Source organism: Kogia breviceps, chromosome 3, assembly GCF_026419965.1.
Source record: "Kogia breviceps isolate mKogBre1 chromosome 3, mKogBre1 haplotype 1, whole genome shotgun sequence".
NCBI lineage: Eukaryota > Metazoa > Chordata > Mammalia > Artiodactyla > Physeteridae > Kogia > Kogia breviceps.
In genome coordinates, this window is record NC_081312.1 from 53490896 (window position 1) to 53517321 (window position 26426).

General features: G+C 32.4%; 1 protein-coding gene across 7 annotated transcripts in view; it reads left to right on the forward strand.

Annotated features, from left to right (window-relative positions):
- MDGA2 (MAM domain containing glycosylphosphatidylinositol anchor 2) overlaps window positions 1-26426 on the forward strand; it is an 819485-nt gene that overhangs the window by 728509 nt on the left and 64550 nt on the right. For all 7 annotated transcript variants that reach the window (XM_059056743.2, XM_067028497.1, XM_067028498.1 and 4 more), the window contains one exon: window positions 4697-4845. In XM_059056743.2, the coding sequence (XP_058912726.1) occupies window positions 4697-4845 (149 nt within the window). The remainder of the gene's footprint in view (window positions 1-4696; window positions 4846-26426) is intronic.

A 26426-nucleotide genomic window follows, 5' to 3' on the forward strand; every position in this document is an offset into this window, starting at 1 on the left:
AGGATACAAACACCAGCAACACTCCTTTTCTCCCTAAGCTCCTATTCAGTGTCTGATTTTCAGTTCTTTGTTTTTTGACCCCTAAGAAACAATTCCCTTTCCGCTTGCAAGCTTAGGAATGCATGTAAGAAAGATTTTTGTTATACTTTAATCTAACATTTTTAGACTAAGAAAGTGACATGTCATATGTTCTTAATATATCTTTTACTTTGAGGTTTATGCATAAAATAATATTTTGAAAACTCAATTTACTCACTTTTGAGAAGCTATTTGCAAAATAGAATAAATGTACTTTTATATAAATTTTTAAGAGTTTGAACAATTAAATTTTTCTCTATATATATTTTAAGAATATTTTAAAATCCAAAATCTGTAGATAATCATACATATCTAAAAATTATCTGCTAATTTAGATAATGAATATAGTTCTAGGTCAGTTAGTTTAAAATGATTTAAACTTGAACAATGTTGCATAAAAATAAAAATAGACTATAAAATAAAATGAAAAAAAAATTTTGCATGCTTGCTAGAAGGACGAAAAAAAATGCCTGAAGGATAAAAAAGAAGAAAAATTGTGAATTCTTTCCCTGTTGAACCAGCAGATGTCATGTTTTGTTGTTACAGCCTAAGATTATTATAAGGACATTTCCTTAGTATTACTATGTATACTATGTGCTTCTTACAAAACAAGTGTATAAATATTAAATATGATTGGCTTTGAAATCAGAGAACAAATTTGTGGGTTTTGGTTTTTTTAACTTTTAAGATAGATTTCTCAAACAAAGTCAGAAAGCATTTTTCCTTTATCAAGTTTATCCAAAAGAGGTTTAGTACAAAGTATGCTCTAAGATGTAGCAAGCATATTTATATTTAACTATAACTACACAAAATCATTTCTTATCAGTAATTATTTGTTACTAATCAATATTATTTATGTACCAGCTAAAGAAGCTTTTTTCATCTTTAATTCTAAGGTGGTACAATTATTCAACTAAAATAAAACTTTATATCAACATCCATATATCATCACCATATCTATTCTGTCCCAAAATTTATCTGTTATATGAGACACTGGAACTGGTCATCTCTATTTCTTTTTACAATCTAATATTTCATGAAAAAATATTACATATGATGTCACTCATATGTATTGCAGACAAGTCAATGCAAATAAAATTAAGTATTTCCAAAAATACATTGAAAAACCTTTGTAACAATCTGTAATTAAAAATAAACATGAAGATAGAATTTTATAGTAAAATTGGATCTATTTAGAATATTCAAATGAGGGTTAAATTGTAGCTTAATTTTTCACAACCTTGAAAATAGGTTTTGATAAACAAATTCATGTTATTCACAAGGTCATGAGAATTTTTTTTTAACTTCAGTGTCAAACTGCTTCAATAACCTGAAAAGTATATATTTAGATAAACAATCAGTTCTAGTATTATGACAATTTTCATTTATGACATGCAGCTAGTTTACCCTTCTTGCAGTCCACAAAAAGCAGGATTGGAATACAGCTAATAGGAACATTAAATGGAATTTATAAATAAGTGTGCTTAAAACAATGGAAATAATACAAGAAACAGTAGGCAAATGTTTCATAGCACCCTAGAGATTTGAGACTGTGCCTTACCTTAATGGCCATTTTGTGGACAGTCACTCACCCATCTTGACCCTGCTAAATGGCAGTTAGGTATTGACTAAATACCTCTAGTGAAGGGAAAATCATCCGTATTCAGAGAGGATTGCTAGAACATTTCTAAGTCAAAATATGTATCCTTTAATAGCCACTCACTGGCATTCATCTTATTTCATAGATCTGTTAAAATTTAGCCTGTGATGGAGTTTCAACCTCAGAAAACTTCATTTGCCAGTTTCTGAGAGATGTTTTTTTTTCCTTTTCCATGCTAAATAGACTTTATTCTCTTCTCAATTCTATTTGAATGTATCATTCATTTTATGAAAAAAGTGATACTTAGAACTAAATCTAATACCCCTTGTATTTCCCTCTTGGCTAAAAAACAGAAGCAAGCCCCTCTTCTCCCTGTGCCCCTCAAAAAAAAAAAAAAAAAAAAGAAAGAAAAAAACAATAAGCAAAATGAAAAACCAACCATTGAGACTCTTTATCTCCTCAATTCAATCTAGACACTAATGTCTAATGAAAACACTCTAAGTTGACATTTCTCACTTAAAAAGCTCATTACTTCATTTATAGGTTTTGGATGCTTATTTTTAATCAAAACCCCTGGCTCTTTATCTAGGCTACTACTAAATGTACCTCCTCAATAACAGTTTGGGAAATTTGGTCTCAAATACAGGTTGTCAGTGATGTTTTGGGTATTGATTCCTTCATTCAGTATATTGTGTTCCTCTCATCTAGATTTTGCTAAGTGTTGTGAACATGAATTTGTGCTATCATTTAGTTAGTAATAAGTAAAAATAATCATACAAGATATAGAAGAAATAAAATGAATGTGATGGCTCTTTTCCAGAGACCTTCTTTGCAAGATTGTTTTTATAGAGTTGATAATCCATTTTTAATAAAACTGAATGAATATTCATAGAACATTTTTTAATGCACACAGTGTTGATAGAGGAGACTTTCCCAAATTTACTACAATTCAGATATTTAATTCAATATATTTAATTTTACTGGTAAATTTGTCAAAAATTAAATTCAGTTCATCTGACATTTTTTCCTGGTGAACCTCACCAGGGTAATAGAGACCATCACTTTCCTTCTTAGTGTTCAACATTCATACTTTAACTATCTGTTATAAATTCTTATGAATCAACTCTTCTGCAATCCCTAGATGATAGGTGACTAATGATGAAGAAAAAGAAAAAAACAGGTAAGATATATTCCTGCATACAGGAACCCAGGAGGAAAAACCCCAGGAGGACATTTAATATTTAATCTAATTTCAAAAAAAAAAATCTGTTGAATGATGTACAACTTATTAAATCATAATCCAGTAAAAATTGCAAAGCTATTTGAAAAGTTGGAGAAAATGTAAGCAATTTCCATGAAGACAGAGGCCATACCTCCTCGTTCATTGCCTAGAACACTACTTGGCATTCAATAGGCTCTAACTAAATATTGATTTAATAAATAAATGTATTGGTAAAAAATAGATGGTGTGAAAAAAATCTATATTTCAGAATATCAAAAAGTTGGGATACTTCCCTGGTGGTGCAGTGGTTAAGAATCTGCCTGCCAGTGCAGGGGACACGGGATCAATTCCCTGGTCCAGGAAGATCCCACATGCCTGGGAGCAACTAAGCCCTTGCGCCACAACTACTGAGCTTGTGTTCTAGAGTCCGAGGGCCACAGCTACTGAGCCCACGCACCACAACTACTGAAGCCTGCACACCTAGAGCCTATGATCGGCAACAAGAGAGGCCACCACAATGAGAAGCCCTCACACCACCATGAATAGTAGCCCCTGCTCACCGCAACTAGAGAAAGCCCGCACGCAACAATGAAGACCCAATGCAACCAAAAATAGATTAATTAATTAATTATTTTTTTTAAAAGTTGGACATATAATTCCCATGGTCTGTGCATTTTTTAATTTGGCAATTAAAAGACAAAAACTGAGATGGTTTATGTATGTTACATATATTATGTGTACCTCACATATCCTTAAAATCTAAATAAAAACCTTTTTTGTTATTGACCAAAGTTCTTGTGTTGTTAAGTTTTTGTTTGGTTTATTTCAGTTTAGTGACCAAAGACATGGATAATATAAACACAAATTGTCATCTTCACTGATTTTTTTTTGACAGAGTTGATCATTTACTTGCTGATATACTTCTTTTTTATTATTTATTTACTTTTTCTGGAAGTATAGTTGATTTACAATACTATATTAGTCTCAGGTGTACAACATAATGATTCAATATTTTATAGATTATATTCCATTTAAAGTTATTATAAAATGATGGTATATTTCCCTGTGCTGTACAGTATATCCTTGTTGCTTATTTTATACATAGTAGTTTGTGTCTCTTAATCCCATACCCCTATCTCACTGATATACTTCTTTTGATTTCTAGGACACCACATTTTAAATTTTCCTCCTGTTCACTGGTTGTTCTGTCTCAGGCCTTTGTGGAGTTTGTTATCTCCTCCCATATCTCTTAACCTTGGATTGCCCCAGTGGTCAGACCTTAGCCTTTCTCTCTGTCCACACACACTCCCATGGTGATCTCATCAGTCTCATGGCTTAAATTTAAACTCTTATCTATATGCCTATGGTTAGCAAGATTATATCTCCAACCCTGGCCTCTCCTGAATTCTAGTCAAGTGTATCCCACTTAAGGGCTCCAATTAGATCATTCAAATTGTTCAAAAATAATTTCCTGATCTTCTCCCCCCAAATTTGTTCCTCCCATAGCTTTACATATCAGTTGATGGAAACTTCATTCTTCTGGTTGCTTAGACCAAAAAACTTGAAGTCATCCTTGATTCTTCTCTTCCTCTTACACTGCTTATATAACCAACCAGGAAATCTTGCATCTCTTCTCAAATTCTCCAGAAATTGATTCGATTTTAATCACATGACTTTTTAAATACAAGAATTATTTATGGAACATGAAGTAGAAAGTAATAAAAGGGCATAGAGAATAAGTAAGTATGTTTAACTGTAACATGTCTTTTAAATTTAAGGACTCTTTCTGTTTTTAGGAAAAGCCTATGCTCCAGAATTCTATTACGATACCTATAATCCTGTGTGGCAGAACAGACACCGTGTTTACTCCTACAGTCTACAGTGGACTCAAATGAATCCTGATGCAGTAGATCGGATCGTTGCATACCGGTTGGGTATTAGGCAGGTGAGGAATTTAATTGTCTTCTTTTGTGTGTGTATGATCCTCTGTGAAGACCTTGTTCCTATGATGTGTGGCTATAAAGTTTTAATCAATTTGCATGAATTCTAGAATATATTTTTCTATATCAAAGATAATATTACCTTACCCAGAACTGTTCCAAATTATTTACAAATCTTTGAAATTAATTTATGCATTTTTCACTATGACAGGAGACATATTAAAGTGACCTCTCTGAAATCCTTCATCATTACATGTGCTATAGAAATTACATGGTATAATTTCTGTGAAAGAAACTTATTTAAGATGTTCTCACACTTACCTATACTGCATAATTCTTTGTCTTGTTTCCTAAGCTAGAAATTCTACATATGTTTATTCTAAGAGATTCAAACTATATATAGGATTTTTAAAAGCTAATTTAATGTGTCTGTAGAATAGAAATGTTTTGGTAAAGTGAGAAGAAACAATGAAATACGTTTTCCTAAGGTAGCTGAAGATTATAGATTGTGTAAAAATATCATAGCTTTTTCAAATGAACCACCGTTAAACTCAGTTATCCTTCGTTGGTATAAATGATATTTTTGAAATTTAAATGTAGGTCTTTACATTATTTCCTGTTACATAGTAGGTTATCTGGAGTGACTATTTCAGCATAACAAAACGTTTTTGAAGATTTATTTGATTACCACATTAGCTATTAGCTCTCTTTCACATCTTTGTATTATCCATAGATTTGTAAAATGTGTTTTCCACTTCCTTAGCTAAATCACACAATAGCATTTTGAGTATGGGTAGTAGAAAGGACAGAATTTGCTTGGAGAAAGATTGGTGGACCATCAGCAATTCACTCAGTGTTACTATCATAAGATCAATGTTTTTTTTTTTAATCTTGTTAACAAAGTTATAATAAAAGACTATGTAAGACACATCTTTAAAATTAAGATACATTATAAGTTGAATATTCTTATCCTTCTTGTCTAAGTATTCACAGGTCACAGACATGGTAGACAGGAGTGGATCATTTGGAAACTTTCTCTATTACTCTCATTTACTTTGGTCCCTAAGTAAATCTGAGTAAATCCCAAATCCATATCAAAATTGTTTGTTTTACTCATTCTAATTTAATGATAATTTTTATCGGTAGAGAAGATAGAAAAAAGAAAGATCGGCAGTTGCCCTCAGTTTATGGACTTATCCCTTTCTTTTTCTTTTCTCAACACAGTTAATATTTTTAGATCTTTTATATTTGGAGCATCTTAACACATTCTTGACTTTAGACACCTCACATTCATTTCCAAGTCCTTACTACATGATTTGATCATTCACATTCATCTTTTATGACCTATGTTTTCAAAAACCTAAGAACCTAATACCAAATTGCTATTTGTAAAATTGAATCATTTTATTTAGGTGTCTTTTCCTGTTTTCTGGTTATAGGTTTTTTTGCAACAATAGAGTCAGAATTTCATCTTTAGTTTCTCACTTTCTTCCTCAGCTATATTTTTTTGGAGTGTCTGGATAACTGCCCTTTGCTTCCTGTATGCTGAAGGGCTGCCTGTTTTAATCTGCCAAATTAATTTGCCCAACCCTACTCATCATTCCTTTCTTTTACGCTAACAGTCCTCTAAACCTTCGTTCCCAAAGTCTCCATTATGTATGCAAGTCACCTTCTGCATGAGTCAAATTTAACAGAATGATTACCATCTCTGTCCTCCCCCTCAACTGGAGCAATTTTAGCAGAATTAGACTTCCTGCTAAAAGAAATCCACCTAACTAATGCCCTTCCTTCTCATCCATGTATTGTACTAGTTATTAATACACTACCTTCTATAATTTTTTTTGCTAGGATTGCTATGCTATTTTCCAATGACAGTTTCTCTTCTTAGATTTTCCTTTCCTGATATGAGCATCTCTGCTAAATTCCTGTCTTTATGTTTCCTGATCACAAAACTAGTACATAACTCCCTGATATGCAGTGACACACATTTCCCTGTTTGTGTTCATCCTTGTGAACAAATTAGTTAGGTAATTTCCCCCTACTCTGCTACTTTAGAATATATTATATATGCATTGATATGTGTGTATAAATTTCCCTTTACTGTGTTTTGTGAAAATTATGAATTCCTGACACATCTGGCTTCGATTCTAGCCAATCTAGCCTTATCATTTTTAGCTATATAACCTTGAACAGGTTTCTGAACATACCAAACCTAGGCTCCTACCTGGGAAGTTGAAGATAATGATAACTGTCAGGCAGTCGAAGTGTGGAGTGGAATACATCCCCCACTTATCCCACAAGCCAGGTTCCCTTGTGCAGGGCACTCTCTGCACAAACATCTGTGGCAATTCTTGCACTCATCTGCCTAGGTTGTATAACAGTTTTTTTAAGTGCATCTTAAGAGCTTAACATATCTACTATTTTTATTTCAGTTTTATTTAGTACACTGTATAACCTGGGCCTAAGTATTATTCCAAACCATGATTTTCACAAAAAATTTCTAGACATTTTTTTCACTATGTCTTATTTTTATTTCAAACCTGCTGTCCTCCATAATATCCATTTTACTGATTCACATTTTTCTCTTCCACTTTGAGTCTTACTTTAAAGCCTTCCTGATCAGATCTAAGTCTGCTGCTAACACTATTCTTCCCAAGTTTGTGAGATTCATGCTATGCATTAGAGGAAAACATATTTCTAGTGTTATAAACCATGGTCCAGAAAACAATCCTTTCTCTTACACAATTACTGAAGCTAACGCTTTACTTGCCTTAGCATTATTTATTTTACTAGAATTTTCTTTTATATTTAGAAACAAGTATTATTTTTTCCTGGAGTGCTTTTTTTGTAATACTCTATTTATTGATAATTTTGCTAAGATAGTACATCTTGCCATGGAAGAGAAAATTTGATATATCTTTTGTGGGTGTCTCAATAAAGAGTAATGACCTTCTGCTGTTCTGCCAATATGAATGGAACGGAAATGTTCATAGACATGGTGTAGGAACAGAAAGATCATGTATAAACACTACTCTTTTCCCCACTCCCATATTCGCTACACTTAACCCTTACATGAAAAATCTTAACATGCAAAATGGCCTAAATACACATCATTTCTTTTGAAGATCCCCTTGTACACCAAAATTGAGGATGATAGGGCAGAAGCATTCTAGATACAATGAAATTGATATAATTCTTTAAGAATATCCCATTTAATAATGGGACACAAAGTCATTAAGTAAAATAAGGTTATTTTTCTATATTATCTTAGAAAATTTAGATTCCTTCTTCCTCAGGTATGTACATTTGGTTATCAACATTGTTTTAACACACAATCAGACACCAGCATTTAAAATAATCACTCTTGAATTCTGATCTGATGATCATTGTAATGAAGATTTTATATGACATGCATATGGCCTTTTTCATGTCCCAAGCTTAGAATCTTGAATCTATGAGCTTTTGAATGTAACCAACATAACTTGGATGATGTTTAAATAAACTATGTTAGGAATGTAACCTAAGCAACATAAATTTTAAAATGGATTTTCTTTTCTAATAATTAGTATTTATGTCTTTGACTATGAGACTAAGTTTTCTTCAAGGGATTATTAATTTATGTTACATATTTTATTATTTTAAAATCATTTTTTACCCTATATTTTTATTTTGAGCCTATATATCTAATTTCTTCTATCCATAAATTATCTAGATTATCTAATGAAAAGTACTTCCCCTTTTAATATCAAACATGACCTAAAGTGTACAACATGCTTCTGATTCAATGAAGTCTGAGAAGCAAATTTGATCCTTTAAGACTCATGGCAAATTCAGTTGTAAAGCATCCGACTTTGTTTTTAATCCACAAACTGTTAGAAACTTTATTACTTATTCTTAAATTAAGTAAGATTATAAAATCACTAGTATATTATTAAATTCCTGGCTGGATGGGGTTGGTAAACTGAACCCAGCATTCCCCCACCTTTCTGGTAAAATTAGCTGACCCTTTTGGTTAAACTGTAGGGTCTTTATTTAAATATAATGAGGAAAATTGTCTCAGAATTTGAGTATTGGCTTATACACTTTTCTTAAAAGTTGCTGCAGTTGATCTATAAAAAAGCACTGGAATTCTGGAATCACTGCTTTAAAAAACTTAAAAAGAGAACAGATATTTCATGTGAAGTTAAAAAATTAGTGTGGAAATAAAGTTTTCTCAAAATCTTAATGTCCTTAAGTTGTACTTTTTAGGCTCAGCTAAGCAATTGTATAATCTCCTTAGACAGCTACTAGCCTCCCAATTTTTTGCTTCATTTGTTGCTTAACAGACAAGAGAAAAAGGTTATTTGAATGTCTGCTTTTCTTAGTATCTAAGGAATTAAGAAACAAGCACAACTATTTCTAAATTATCTGAATATACCAAACAACACAAACATCATTTGACTCCATTTAACATACACACTATAGGTTCTGATGATAAAGGATTTTAGACTTTTGTAGTGTCCTTTTTATACTCCGCCTAAGACATGCACAATGAATGTGATTTTTTGACTGTCATCTTTGGAAAGTGGGATATTTTATTGAATAAAATATTTTAATTCACCGTGTTCCTGTCTTCTTAAATCTTGATATATTAAAATGCTTAGAATTATCATACCCACATGCTTACCCAGTCAGTCAGCAAAACTTTTAGTAAATTAATCATCTAGTGAATACCAGGATTTTTAAAAAGTATTGTCCTTAATGTCCTGTTAACAAAAGTGCTATAATAGGAACATGTCCAAAATTCCGTAGTAACATGAATGGGAGCAGTTAGTACTGTGACATAGTGGTTAAGTGACATGATAAGCAAAGTAGAGACTTGTTACTTTCTATAGGTTTATCTTCATAAATAGGTATTGTTAATAATGAAAAATTAAGAAATCACTAATCACAAATATACTTTTTGGTAAAATTGGTTACTGGATGAATTTATTATAAATTTTATTTTGGTCTTCATAACGTGCTACTATAATGATTGAGCTAGAGTTTATTTCTCCTTCCATTTACAACATATTTTTGCTTTTATTAAATAATTCATTGCTTATTATTGTTTATTAAAGGGTTAATGTTTTAATAGATCATAGTAATTAAAATTTTATAAATTTATTGTATACTTAGATGACCATATGCATTGTAACTATGGTTATTAATACAGCTAATACCTAATTTAATGCATTGATAGAAGAGGCAGAAAAATTTGAAGAGATGGCTTTTTATGCTTTAGTATCTTGTATGAAGTATTAGTTTCTATGGCACAGTCTACAGATGCTGAAGGAAAATGGTAGAATAAAATAGAAGTGAATAGAATAGAATATTCTATTATTATGAATAATAATTATATTATTGGATAATATAATAATATTAGAATATAACAATAATATTAGAATTATGTATATTAGAATAATGTACATAATTGACTTAAGCCCATTGGACAGATTTTATTGAGAGAGGTGTTTGGCAGAACCATTTGACAAAGAGCATTTAATGCCAAGTCCAGGGAAATCTGTGGCTAATTGACAGATCATCTGAATTTATTTTATAGTCTTAAATCATGAGTAAAATGACATCTTCTATAGATAGATTAATCTGATCATATCATACATAGTACATTGAATGATATTATAATAGAGGCAACGCCACAGTTAGGCATGTTTGAAGTAAGTTTGAGTAAGATTTAAATTAGAATAATGAAGGGGGAGAGAAAGAAAAAAATGAATTAAAAAAATTTTGAAATGGACAGAACTTGAATATTGATTTAATTTTGAGAAACAGTTTTTAAGAGTATAGTGACCTTATGTTCTCTGCTGTTTACTTCAATTTCTTTAGTGAATGCTCAAGAAATTATCAAATATATAGATGAAGAAGAGAGTAAGGGATATAGAGAATTGTAGAGAAGCCATTTTGTAAATGGTCTTTTTGGCTCCACAAAAGAAATAAGCCATAAGCCAGTTGGTAAAAAATGATATTGTCTTGATATTCCAAGTAAAGGGCACTGCACATATTCCCTTTATTCCTATAAATACTAACATCACAATGTATCTACTAGGAGGAATAAGCACAGTAAATTTAAAGACCTGGATGACCTACAGACCTTTGATATAGAAGGCTTTGTGAAATAAGGGTATTTTGTCTTGGAAAATTTCAAGTACTTTCTGAGGAGTTTTTCTGAGTCTGTGGCCTTTTGTACAGATTTCATTTAGTGTAGTAATACTGCTAAGGAAAATTAATTAGAATTTTCCTTTTTCTTGACCCTGAATGTAGTGGAAAATGAGCAACCTCAAAGAGACATTTGGAGTGAAAAAGTATTAAATTATTGCCAGAAATAAGATATTGAATCAAAGTTTGCAAATATACTCATGTTTTCAAATTGGTCTTGTTAAATTTGAGTTGATAGAGGAACATCAAACAAAAGTTACCATAGTTAGAAACATGTTACTAGAATTTGAGTGAACATTTCCCCTTGAATGTGTAATTTTATAGGGTCAGAAGGATTAGACATGAGAACCGAAGCTAGCAGAAATGTAGACATAAATGTACTGTATGAAGACAATAGTGATAGAAGGTCCAGTGAAAAAGAAAGAACTGAGAGGTAGAAAAATCTGCCAGTGTCATGGAAACTAAGGGAAGAATATGTGAGTGTGTGTGTGTGAGGCGGGTGTTATGGTGGAGGTATTTGTACTTGAAAACAAAATTTTTAAAGATTAAAAATCCCTAAATTTTAAAAATACCAGATACTGACAAATCAGTGTTGCTTTTTTAAGAGGGAAATAGGAAGAAAAAAAAGACTGTGTATAGGTTTAATATTATTCCAAGGTCAACTGATTAAAATTTAATTAAATTTATCTAAGCTTATCCTGGCTGTCCACTTGAATCAATATTTTATAAAGAAGAGAAGACTGACTGATATATTTCCTTGGATGAAAGAACAATTTTTAAATGTCTAAATTGTACCTTTTATAACTTATAAACCTATAAACACATGGTTATTATGGATTCCAAGACTTTATCCAGTCAAAGAAACTATCCAACGGACCAATATATATATTCAGTGTCTTAAATGACTGGGAGTGTAGAGTTCAATGGAAAACAGTCACTTTTTTTTGTTTGTTTGTTTTTCGGCTGCGTTGGGTCTTTGTTGCTGTGTGCGGACTTTCTCTAGTTGAGGCGAGTGGGGTCTACTCTTCATTGTGGTGCACGGGCTTCTCATTGCAGTGGCTTCTCTTGTTGTGGAGCACAGGCCTTAGGTGCGCGGGCTTCAATAGCTGTGGCTCGCGGGCTCTAGAGCACAGGCTCAGTAGTTGTAGCGCACGGGCTTAGTTGCTCCATGGAATGTGAGATCTTCCCAGACCAGGGCTCGAACCTGTGTCCCCTGCATTGGCAGGAGGATTCTTAATCTTTGTCTTTTATAAGTGGTTCTCAAATTTGAGTGAGCATCAGAATCATCTATAGGGCTTGTTAAAACAGTTGCTGTGACCGACCCCCAGAGTCTGGTATAGTGGGCCTGGGGTGTGGCCCAAGAATTTGTATTTTTAACAACTTCCTGTGTGATGTTTGTTTGTGGCCACACTTTGAGAACCACTGTTTTATATTTTCAGGCTATAATAAAGAGACTAAGATCAGATTCCATTTTCATCTTTTGGCTTTTCCTTATACTAACATTCCTATATGATCTCAATATGAAAAACAGTATTATAAATACTGATTTAAGAACAGAGCTTGGCATATGGTGCTCAATACCATTTGTGGAATGAATGGATTTGAAATTTACATGTTATAATAGGTAACCATTAAGTTCCATCTGGAGATGCATCCTCTAGTTATGCCTGGATTGATGCATTTCCAAAACCAGTGATTATTAAAATATTGTTCTCAGTCCACTGTTGAGTTTCAAGATTTATACCATGGACTGAGAACTAACCCAACTGCAAATATTTTCTTTAGTTCTTCTGGGCAAGATATACACAGTTCCTTAGGCATACATTTGTATATATTTGAAGAGCGTTTTTTTAATAAGGGACCTATTAATGAGATATTAAAAGTTACTTAATTGTGGTATGTGTAAACTGAAACTTGCATTTGGTAATTCTGATGGCTAATTCAATGCTTTACGAAGGAGCATGACTACCTTAAAACACAACTCCTCAGTGAATATTCCCTCAGATTTCAAGAATGAATGTCAGAGTTGTCTTGAATTGATAACTATTTCCTATTACTTCTTTTCATTTCTAAATATAAATTACTATTTGTTTAGCTTTATCATTTTCAGTTGTATTTCTTTAAGTTTCTTAAGTTGTTTTAAAATATGGAGTCATACTTATTTTTACACTATTTCTATACCAAAAACCTGACTACTTTTCAGCAGTTAAAATATTTTAACTAAAATAGCTGGAACAATATTTACCTTTGAATAATAAATGTTGAACCTGACAGATTTCAAAAAAATGTTAATAAAGTTACATACAATAACGACTGCTGTATGATAGCTTGATTATAGATTACTGGCTTTTCCAAGTTTCTATTCTGTTTCAAAAAGTTCAAACAAGAAATGCAAAATATCACAAAGTGCTTAAGTTGCTTTAGCATACTTCAAATTAAGGAAACCATTTCTGAAAAGATGGAAGCAAGAAGTTGAGTAGAAATTTGAAGGTAATAGTTTGAATATCATAGACATTACCTGTAGCTATTACCAAGCTGTCCTTGATGTGTGTGTGTGTGTGTGTGTATATATATATATATATATATATATATATATATATATATATATATATATACCATACAGTCTGACACTATTCTAGGTGCTTTACATATATCATCATGTTTAACTCTTAAAACAACACAATGAGGTAGATACTATTGTTATTTCTATCCTAAGGCTAAAGAAACCATGGGGTTAAGTAACTCATCCAAGATCATAGAATTAAATGAAAGACTAAGCTGGATTTGAACTCAAGTCATCTGGCTTAGAGTCTGGCAAGTATAATTCAGCTGAATACCATCTGAGCCATGTGCCTTTGTCTTTATATTTTTCTTCCGTTTCCTCCTTCTCCCCCTCCTCCTCCTCCTCCTTCTTCTGGTAGACTCTACCTTTTTTCCTAATTTCTGTTATAGTAATTTTCTGTCAAAATTTTCTATCTCTTTTTGTATTAACTTCAGTTGCCATTCATATTTTAATTAAATTATACACTTCTATATTTATAAACTTATATCAACATATTTGAATATTATATTTTTATTCTTTTAATCTCTTCTATATTTGAGAATATATCTGCTTTTCCACCAACAATGCATGTATATATTTTATACAAGGCTTTTCTGTTTCTGGATATCTTTTCCTCAACTTTTAATTTTATAAATTAAAATTAAAATTTTAAATTTTTATAAACTTATAACTTTAAAATTTAATTTTATAAATTTTATAAGTTGTTCAATTATGACATGGTATTAATATCTTTTAAATTTTTTAATAAAATAAAATAATTGGTTTCAGAAAAAAATGTAAATTAGGAAAATATTCAAGTATAATATTAAATACCAAAAATTCTGTAAAATTGGTATTATCTCTGTTGTTTAGATGCAGAAATAATCTTACAGAATTTAAGCTGTATAACCATGCTCTACAGAGAGAGAGAGGTCACTGGGGAACTAGATTATTAACCTTTTTTGTTTAATTCTAAAAGCTCTCTTCTTAACTTTTATACTTTACTGCTATAAAACTAGATGTAATTCAATGAATTATTAGAATATAAAGAGAGGTGGGGTTTTTTTGGAGATGAGATTAGATAGGCAGCACAGGGCTCTATCATGAAGGGCTGTAATGTCTACTCACCTCTTGCTGCACCCTCTCCAGACAAAATAAGTTTATAAATTAAAATTTTTTATATAAATATAAAAATGTTTATAAATTAAAAATACAAGAATAGGGATTTGCTTTGCCTTAAATAAATGAGACTAGACAAAATGGGATTAGGCTTTATTTTAAAACAATACTTAAATCTCTATTCTATATTTCATGTCAATTTATAAATAAGTCATTAAAAAGAGAGGAGAATTATTTAATGTAATCAACAAAATATGTACTAAGTTCAGATTAAAGATGAAAGACTCTGTCAAGCATTTGAGTTGCCAAAGGAGTGAGAATGGGCTGGTGAGAGGTTAGTTCTTGTCTTCAGAGAGTTTAAAACAAACAAGGAGATAGGCAACCAAGCAAATATCAAACTACAATATAGTTTGATAAGTATTATAGTAAGTGTGGATATAAGGTATTATGGGAAAACATTGGAGGGGAACCTAAGATGACTTTGGGAGGTGAGGAATGCTGATGGAAGAAGTACTAGCAAACTGATACCAGAGGGGTGAAGAGAAGTTACCCAGATCAAGGGACTTGGATGAAATTAACAAGTGCCTGTATACAAAGCCAGCTTGATAACATTTGGAGAACTGAAAATAATGCAGTATATCTGGACCTTTCCTGAATCATAGTTCAGGAGAGAAGGAAGCGATCAAAATGGAGATATGAGGGACTGAGATCATGAAGGGCCATGTGAACTAGTCCAAAGAAATTGGACTTTACCTTGAGAGAAGTGGGAAGACACATAAAGAGCCAAAACAGAGGAGTCAAATAATCACTATCGTGGTACAAAATAAGGGACAGCATAGAGTAAAAGCTGTTGTTTTATTTCAAGTGAAATATAATGACCTGAATCAGTGCTGCTACACTGGTCATTGGAGAGAAATTTATGTGGCAAAATCAGAAGGATTTGATGATTAAGTGTAGGTTGGGGAAAAAAGGGAGCAAGAAGGCAGAGATGAAGAAAATGTTCACTGCTTAAGTGATTGTTGTCTTTACAATATCTTATGTCAAAACATGTTAATATTGGTTTTCTCATTTTTATATGTTAATAAAATATTTTTGAATGTTATTGTTCATATTGAGAGAAAAATGAACTGTTACTGAGATGAGTATTAGGCACATATTTAATGGAATGTTTTCAAAGAAATGTAAAATGATGAAATTTTAAAACATAAAATGTGAAGGAAGCTTCATGTTATAATGTAAAGTAACTTTAATGTATCAATATATCTATGCAACATTTTTTAACGTTCTAAAGACACTAAGCTGAAATTTATTCTCAAAGATCCATGTCTTAACAAAATGACACAATAAAAAATTCATAGGAAGTCTTCTTATATTTAATTAGCAGCTTCTTTTCTTAAAGAATCTAATTTGAACATATATGTTTTTATAAGGTACTGCAATAAAAGGTCCTAACTGTAACAAACTCTAGAAGAATCTTTGGTAAGAATAGTTTCACTTAACATATATTTTTTTTTTCCTTTATACTGTCTCCTCTATATTTTTTGTATCATCCTTTCCTTAGGTGTCCTAGTGTCCCACAAATATTGGTGTACTAGGTTAAGTACTACTGTATATTGATACAAAACAATTGTTACAATATCAATTGTTTTTTGGAAGGGACCATGTTGAAACATGCACCAGCTTTGAAAATCCTCCTCCTGGAAGGAGCACATGTCACTTCTGTTCATATTTCCTTGTACAAAATAAGCACTATGACATGATCTGAGGTTAAACAGGGCAAACAAGTGTTATCCTTAAGTACTGCAAGGAATAAAAGAACCAAATATTTATGAAGAGCTCAAATTACTACCCAGATCTGCCTTTCTGGCCAGCAGTATTTGATTGAATATATTAATAATACCATTTGATTTTATGCTGAAGTATAACCTCAGAAAGATCTACTTCTTAAGTTTACTTATAAAAATACTAAAAAAAAAGTAAAGATTTATTTATGAAGTTGTACCATTTATTTCAAATAATGAAAGTGTAAAGAACTCAAAGGGGCTTGTGTGTTTTGAGTGCCGGAGTCAATAAATAAAGAATGAAATAAATGCCCTTGCATACATATGATCTATGTAAAAGAACACTAAAATCTGACACATTCTCCTTTAAGTAATTCATCAAAGCCTTAACGTTAATTCTTATTTTGTAATTAAACGTTACATACTGTTATATGTACATGGAATATGAAGTAAACGAGACAGAAAAAGGCCATGATCTCATGGACCTTGTATCCTGGTAGAGAGCAGACCAAAAAATAAAAATAAAGTAAGATAAAATAATAATAATAAAATAAATGAATAGAATATTATCTGAAATGATTAAGGCTATGCAACACATAAAGTAGAGATAAAGGAAAACTGGTGTCTTTAAAATTCATTCTGTACTCAGAGAATCTCATGAAAACTTGAGAAGTAACAGAGGCTTATCTACTTTTTCCACATGTTCATCATTTTGAGAAGTTATCAAACCATGTTCGTAAGAAGTGGACTTATAGTTCAGTCTGGGGGAAAGAAGGAATAAAATTTTGAAAAATCAAGTACATTAGCTAAAATAAAAAAAAATAATAAACTTCTCCTGCATTCAGTTGCCATTTTAGTTATTCTTAAACTAAATGAAATGATTTTGAAAAATCAAGTACATTAGCTAAAATAAAAAAATAATAAACTTCTCCTGCATTCAGTTGCCATTTTAGTTATTCTTAAACTAAATGACCCAAAAATTCAGTGACTACATTCATAATCCTTAATTATGTTCAGGAATAAGAGAATAAATCTCCGTTGGAATACAGTTTAAATCTATATATTTTGAGAACATATTTTGACTGGTCAGTGTGTAAAAACCCATTGACAATTTGCAAGACAGATCACCTGCATAGGAACAAATTGACAACTAAGAGGAACATAATGAGGTTATAAGAGGCATTACTGTGGGGACAAGAAGTCCTACTTTCAAAAGGGTTGAGACTCCTAATGCTTTAATCATAACTATTCCCTTACTTACTTAAATAATTAGTTTGTATTTGGTATTCCAAAAATCACAGTTATTTAACTGGTATAAAATGAGCCTAAATAGCTCCGCCACCAAAAAAAAAAAAAAAAGAAAGAAAAGATCCAGGGTTAGAGTATCAAGATGCTGAGACAGGTGACAAAAGATAAAATTGAGAAGGAAAGAGCTGCCCAAGACAGCACACATGATACCAAGAAATCAAGAACCAGAATCTTAGCTATTCCCTTCTTTAAGACAGCTCTATCCATGGCAAATGGAATATATTTTGGTAACCTTTAGTTTCTGAAATTCTGGATGAGGTTTATGTACTCTGAAGTTTTACCTTATATTTTATAATAAGCACCAGGAATAGAAAGGTTAAGGATCATTTTGGTTTTATCACCAATAAATTATTAGATGATATGTGTGGCTTTATTAGTATCTGGCTTTATTACTAACAGTGGTATGATGATATGTGTGGGGGTTGTTTGTAGGACATTATATCAATGATGTTGTCTGAAACTCTTCCTGTTGCCTTTCAATTGGGACCACAGCTGAGGACAGAGATCTGCCTCCCACTCTGAGCTAATGAGAAGACAGAAACATCCCTAACAATATACTCAGGAAAAACTCCTTACCTTATGAAACTTTGCTTTTGATTTAGGAAGAAATCCTGTCCACAAATAAACAGCTATAATGATTTTGGATAGTAAAAAAATGTTTTGGGGATAAAATGTGACAAGATCATGGAGTAAAGAATGAAATTGATACTATATGAAATAGTGTGGTCCGGGACACATTTCTTAGGAGTTGATGTTGAGTAGAAACGTGAATGAAGTCAAGAAATATGAGCCAGGGGCTTCCCTGGTGGTGCAGTGGTTAAGAATCCACCTGCCAATGCAGGGGGCACAGGTTCAGTCCCTGGTCTGAGAAGATCCCACATTTCACGGAGCAACTAAGCCCATGAGCCACAACTACTGAGCCTGTGCTCTAGAGCCAGTGAGCCACAATTGCTGAGCCTGTGTGCCACACCTACTGAAGCCTGCACACCTAGAGCCCATGCTGCGCAACAAGAGAAGCCACCTCAGTTAGAAGCCCGCACACAAAAATGAAGAGTAGCCCCTGCTTGCTGCAACTAGAGAAAGTTCACGCGCAACAAAAACCCAACTCAGCCAAAAATAAATTATTTTATTTAAAAAAGAAATATGAGCCAGAAAATTATTGAGCTTAGAGATAAAAGCAAAACATATGTATATCAGAGGAAAATAAATGAATATGTAAACTGTATGTTTTTTATATTTAGTTTTGCAGGCATTATATCTTCAAATGTCTATTGGAAAAATAGAGTAGTTCTATTACAAGAAGTAGTGGACTCAATACATAAGGCAAATGCTAACAGCCATAAAAGGAAAAATTGACAGTAACACAGTCATAGTAGGGGACTTTAACACCCCACTTTCACCAATGGACAGATCATCCAAAATGAACATAAATAAAGAAACACAAGCTTTAAATGCTACATTAAACAAGATGGACTTAATTGATATTTATAGGACATTCCATCCAAAAACAACAGAATACACTTCCTTCTCAAGTGCTCATGGAACATTCTCCAAGATAGATCATATCTTGGGTCACAAATCAAGCTTTGGTAAATTTAAGAAAATTGAAATCATATCAAGTATCTTTTCCAACCACAATGCTATGAGACTAGATATCAATTACAGGAAAAATTCTATAACAAATACAAACACATGGAGGCTAAACAATACACTACTTAATGACCAAGATATCACTGAAGAAATCAAAATATACCTAGAAACAAATGACAATGAAAACATGATGACCCAAAACCTATGGGATGCAGCAAATCAGTTCTAAGACAGAAGTTTATAGCAGTACAATCCTACCTCAAGGAACAAGAAATATCTCAAATGAACAACCAAACCTTACACGTAAAGCAATTAGAGAAAAAAACAAACCCAAAGTTAGCAGAAGGAAAGAAATCATAAAGAACAGATGAGAAATAAATGAAAAAGAAATGAAAGAAAAAGCAGCAAAGATCAATAAAATGAAGATTTATTTGAGAAGATTGAGATTTATCTCTGAGAAGATAAACAAAATTGATAAACCATTAGCCAGATTCATCAAGAAAAGAAGACTGAAATCAATGCAATTAGAAATGAAAAAGGGAAGTAACAACTAACGTTGCAGAAACACAAAGGATCATGAGAGATTACTACAAGCAACTATATGCCAATAAAATGGACAACCTGGAAGAAATGGACAAATTCTTAGAAAAGCACAACCTTCCAAGACTGAATCAGGAAGAGATAGAAAATATAAACAGACCAATCACAAGCACTGAAATTGAAACTGTGATTAAAAATCTTCCAAAAAACAAAAGGCCAGGACCAGATGGCTTCACAGGAGAATTCTATCAAACATTTAGAGAAGAACTAACACCAACCCTTCTCAGACTCTTCCAAAATATAGCAGAGGGAGGAGCACTCCCAAATTCATTCTACGAGGCCATCATCACCCTGATACCAAAACCAGAAAAGATGTCACAAAGAAAGAAAACTACAGGTTAATATCCCTGATGAACATAGATGCGAAAATCCTCAACAAAATGCTAGCCAACAGAACCCAACAGCACATTAAAAGGATCATACACCATGATCAAGTGGGATTTATCCCAGGGATGCAAGGATTCTTCAATATATGTAAATCAATCAATGTGATACAACTTATTAACAAATTGAAGGATAAAAACCATATGATTATCTCAATAGATGCAGAAAAAGCTTTTGACAAAATTCAACCCCCTTTTATGAATAAAATCCTCCAGAAAGTAGGCATAGAGGGAACTTACCTCAACAAAATAAAGGCCATATATGGCAAACCCAAAGCCAACATCATTCTCAACGGTGAAAAACTGAAACCATTTCCACTAAGATCAGGAAGAAGACAAGGTTGCCCATTCTCACCACTATTATTCAACATATTTTGAACATTTTAGCCACAGCAATCAGAGAAGAAAAAGAAATAAAAGGAATCCAAATCAGAAAAGAAGAAGTAAAGCTGTCACTGTTTGCAGATGACATGATACTATACATAGAGAATCCTAAAGACTCTACCAGAAAACTAGTAGAGCTAATCAATGAATTTGGTAAAGTTTCAGGATACAAACTTAATGCACAGAAATCTCTCACATTCCTATACACTAATGATGAAAAATCTGAAAGAGAAATTTAGGAAACACTCCCATTTACCATTGCAACAAAAAGAATAAAATACCTAGGAATAAACCTACTTAAGGAGACAAAAGACCTGTATGCAGAAAACTATGACACTGATGAAAGAAATTAAAGATGATACAGACAGATGGAGCGATATACCATGTTCTTGGATTGGTAGGATCAACACTGAAAATGACTATACTACCCAAAGCAATCTACAGATTCAATGCAATCCCTATCAAAGTACCAATGGCATTTTTCACAGAACTAGAACAAAAAATTTCACAATTTGTATGGAAACACAAAAGACCTCGAATAGCCAGAGCAATCTTGAGAAAGAAAAATGGAGTTGGAGGAATCAGGCTCCCTGACTTCAGACTATATTACAAAGCTACAGAAATCCAGACAGTATGGCTCTGACACAAAAACAGAAATGTAAATCAATGGAACAGGATAGAAAGCCCAGAGATAAACCCATGCACATATGATCACCTAATCTTTGATAAAGGAGGCAAGAATATACAATGGAGAAAGACAGCCTCTTCAATAAGTGGTGCTAGGGAAACTGGACAGCTACGTGTAAAAGAATGAAATTAGAACACTCCCTAACACCATACACAAAAATAAACTCAAAATGGATTGAAGATTTAAATGTAAGGCCAGACACTATAAAACTCTTTGAGGAAAAAATAGGAAGAACACACTTTTACGTAAATCACAGCAAGATCTTTTTTGACCCACCTCCTAAAGAAATTGAAATAAAAACAAAAATAAACAAATGGCACCTAATGAAACTTAAAAGCTTTTGCACATCAAAGGAAACCATAAACAAGACGAAAAGACAATCCTCAGAATGGGAGAAAATATGTGCAAATGAAGCAACTGAAAAAAGATTAATCTCCAAAATTTACAAGCAGCTCATGCAACGCAATATCAAAAAAACAAACAACCTAATCCAAAAATGAGCAGAAGACCTAAATAGACATTTTTCCAAAGAAGATATACAGATAGCCAACAAACACATGAAAGAATGTTCAGCATCACTAACCATTAGAGCAAGGCAAATCAAAACTGCCATGAGGTATCACCTCATACCAGTCAGAATGGCCATCATCAAAAAATCTCCAAACAATAAATGCTGGAGAGGGTGTGGAGAAAAGGGAACCCTCTTGCACTGTTGGTGGGAATGTAAATTGATACAGCCACTATGGAGAACAGTATGGAGGTCCCTTAAAAAACTAAAAACAGAGCTACCAAACAACCCAGCAGTCCCACTACTGGGCATATACCCTGAGAAAACCATTATGCAAAAAGAGTCATGTACCACAATGTTCATTGCAGCTCTATTCAGAATCGCCAGGGCATGGAAGCAACCTAAGTGTCCATCAACAGATGAATGGATAAAGAAGATGTGACACATATATACAATGGAATATTACTCAGCCATAAAAAGAAATGAAATTGAGTTATTTGTAGTAAGGTGGATGGACCTAGAGTCTCTGATACAGAGTGAAATAAGTCAGAAAGAGAAAAACAAATACTGTATGCTAACACATTTATATGGCTCTAAAAAAAAAAAATTGTTCTGAAGAACCTAGGGGCAGGACAGGAATAAAGATACCGACGCAGAGAATGGACCTGAGGACACGGGGAGTGGTAAGGATAAGCTGGGATGAAGTGAGAGAGTGCCATGGACTTATATACACTACCAAATGTAAAATAGCTAGCGGGAAGCAGCCACATAGCGCAGGGAGATCAGCTCTGTGCTTTGTGAGCACCTAGAGATGGGAGGGTGGGAGGGAGATGCAAGAGGGAGGAGATATGGGGATAAATGTATATGTATATCTGATTCAGTTTGTTATAAAGCAGAAAGTAACACACCATTGTAAAGCAATTATATTCCAATTAAGATGTTAAAAAAAAGAAAGAAATATTGGAAGTCCAAATAAAAAATTTTAGTGTGATTCTGATTATTGTAATAGTAAAAAGGCCAGCAGAAGAGAATTAGGCATTTTGCTAATTAGAAATGTGATTAGCAGATGTTTTCATAGTGTTAGGATGAGGAGACTGATAGGACAGATTATATGGGAGATGAAAATGCAGAGTCCACAGCTGATTTGCTAGAAATTAAGACAAGCAAAGAATGAAACTGTTTTAATTGAGATTGCTCAATGAGAGACAGTTGGTAATTAATTTTGGTGTTGGCCTTGATTTTTTATTTGCTCTCTGTCAGTAAATGTAAGTAGTGGCACAACATTTTGTCAGGATGGGCAAAATGCCTTTCTTGCTGATCCAGAAAGTAAGATATATCTTTCTGCTGAGTAACTGACTCAATAATGCTTATACATCAATTCAATAAATACTAGTCTAGACTGTGGAAATGTTACAGTGACCCCCCCAAAAAAAAATTCCTTCACTTTGTGGAGCTCCATTATAGAGGATAAATTAACCCATTGTCAGACAGTTATAAAGGGCAATGAGTTCTAGCAATAAATCAAACTTCATGCTTATGAGTGCTTCATTTTTGTCTGTCACTAGCTGATCAGACATATTGCTATTAAAAGCAACTGACTGACATGTACACACAGCTAAATTTAAAATAGATAACCAACAAGAACCTACTGTATAGCACAGGGAACTCTGCTCAATATTCTTTAACAACCTAAGGGGCAAAGAATTTGAGAAAGAATAGATACATATATATGTATAACTGAATCACATTTCTATACACCTGAAATTAACACAACATTGTTAATCAACTATACTCTGATATAAAGTTTTAAAAATTAAAAAAAATAAAAATTAAAAGAATATTCTGTGATAAACCATAGTGGAAAAGAATATGAAAAATATGTGTATGTATATGTATAACTGAATCACTTTGCTATACAGCAGAATTAACACAACACTGTAAATCAACTATACTTGGATAAAATAAATTAGAAAAAAAGCAACTGGCAATAAAGTAGTTGTAGTTTACTATATTTTAGTACCATTTTGTATAACCAGATAATAACTTATAAATTTTAATGTTTCAGAAGTATTGTGCACTCCTCTGCTTTGATTTCCTTACATTTGCTTCTATTTCCAGTTTGTGTGGTTTAGTGTGCCTATGCATAATTATGCAAACTGGTATCAGTAATTACATATGAGATGGTTTGCACATAATATCAAAAGAATATAAATAAAAGTGTAAAATGGAATTTGAAAGATAATGAGTACTTTTGCCAAGTGAGAAAATGAGACATGGGTTTATATGTGTTCATGCAAAGGTTACTACTTAGTATTTTGACAGAGATTTCGAGAAGTCCCACATACTCAAAGACAGCTTTCCCAGTCTTGAGACTGCACCACTGGGAATTGCTTTGAACGTCTGAAATCTTTTCTATCTTTATTTGTCTTCTTGTGTGAAGTGAGTACTCCAGATAAGATGAAATCCAGGACTTTTCATCTAGTTAGCAACTTACCGCAGAATAACCTAATAGATAATGGTCTTGTGAGAATGAAATGACATGAAAGATAATCATCTAGGCATAGAGAAGAGTCTTCTGGGTGATTGAAATTTTTTTCTGATTATCTGTTTTGCATAGTGTTGTCCCCGCATGTTCCATTAAGAGCTATGACTTCTCCGTGGCTTCTCGCAGCTGCAGAAATTCACATTTACTTCCAGTGATCCTACATAGTCTACTGTGGTAGTACCATTTAAGAGACTAGGATATAGACTTCCAAGAACGCAAGTGTGAATTGTCTAAAAAGCACAGATGTTGAGACCCTGAAGTTGGATGTATTGAAGGAGAACTCACTTGAGTGCAGTTTTTAGTCAAGTTTCATCTTATGAGTTTATGGATTTTTTTAAGAGTGATATATGCTATTCATTATTTGTGGACCCCTAATTCTTTAAGAGAAAACTTGCTAATGTGAACACTGAAACATATTAACTTGCATATTAGAGACATTAAAAAAGATTTGATAAAAATAAATAGCTCAGGTATGAATTTCCTCAACTATTCTTAATATGTTTGAACACTCAGTAATAATTCTATTTTGGGTAGCTCATCTGAGAATTGTATTAGACTCAGAAAATACTTAGTCTGCCTCACTGACATGCTCTGGATGTCTATATATTATTATGGATTATAATGTTTAAAATTATCAATTTTATTATTAATGCCAGTGTTAATAATAGCAATGCTGTGATATGTAACAAAATATTTCGAAGAAAATTTAAAACCTCTTATAAATTTTTCTTTCTATAAAACTTTTTATAAATTTTTCTTTTTTTACAAATGTATATTTTGAAACCACCTTTGTTTACAAAGTGATTCTAATTGACTCAAAATCATCTAAAATCTTATTTTTAGTTAATATAAAATTATTTTATAATGTGTTCTAGATTTGACAGTTCTAATTAGATGAATGCAAAACAACAGTAGTCAAAAAATTGCTATATACAAAGGTATTTAATATCATTTCAACTTCAAAAAACTGTTCCTGGTAAACCAAACTATCATAATAAATAATTAAGTAATGCTTAATTAGCAAAACCACAACCCAAGATACAGTAGGAACTTTTAGTGGTAGAGTGGGAAGAGCATTTCATTATGCCATATAGTACAAATAACGTGACAGGCACATATATTAGACTAACAATAAGTTCAACTAGATCTCCTTGGAAAATAAGTAAATTATATTGGCTATCTGACACAGTGGCTCTATAATGGAAGTGAAGAAGGAAAATACTTTCTTGGACTGGAAACATAATAAAGTTCCCCCAAGTCAACTATAGAATTGGACATTTTGGTCAAGATTAGAAAATAAAATGTTTGAAGCATCAAAATAAAATTTATTGTTGTGAGACAGTAAAAAGTCAAAGCACATAACGAACCATCAATTTTATCTATAAATGCTACACTAGGCTAACTCTCTCCTAACACTAACATTAAATGAATATATTTCTTGACATTTAAAAAAAACCATAACTTTATTTTCTGGTGAAATCTATTAAAAATGGGAAATTAGGTTATACTGAAAAGAGAAGCACTGATTAATTTGTGTATTTAACTAGATCTGTGGATTCTCAGTGCCTTAGAGAACTCAGCAAATGCAGTATTGTTATACATAGTAGTGTAAATCTTCAGAAAATGCATGTTTTCTCCACTGTAAAATGCTACCTTCAACATAAAGCAGATTCTTAGTCATTATTAGTTGCTAGCATGAGGATATTATGCCCATATATGAAGCAATAAAGGTAGACAAATAGTGGGAAGAAACTCTTGTTGTAACTCTTGTATTATACACATTCTACATCAACACAATACCAGGCCCACTTCGGTGCAATTGCTTAGAGGAAAAAAAAAAAAACTCAGTTGTATAAAAATTATTTTTAACATAGCAAAAAAGTTGGTATTTTAGAAGAAGATAGTTTTTTCTTTTTCAAGCACATAACTTCTATGTATTCAAA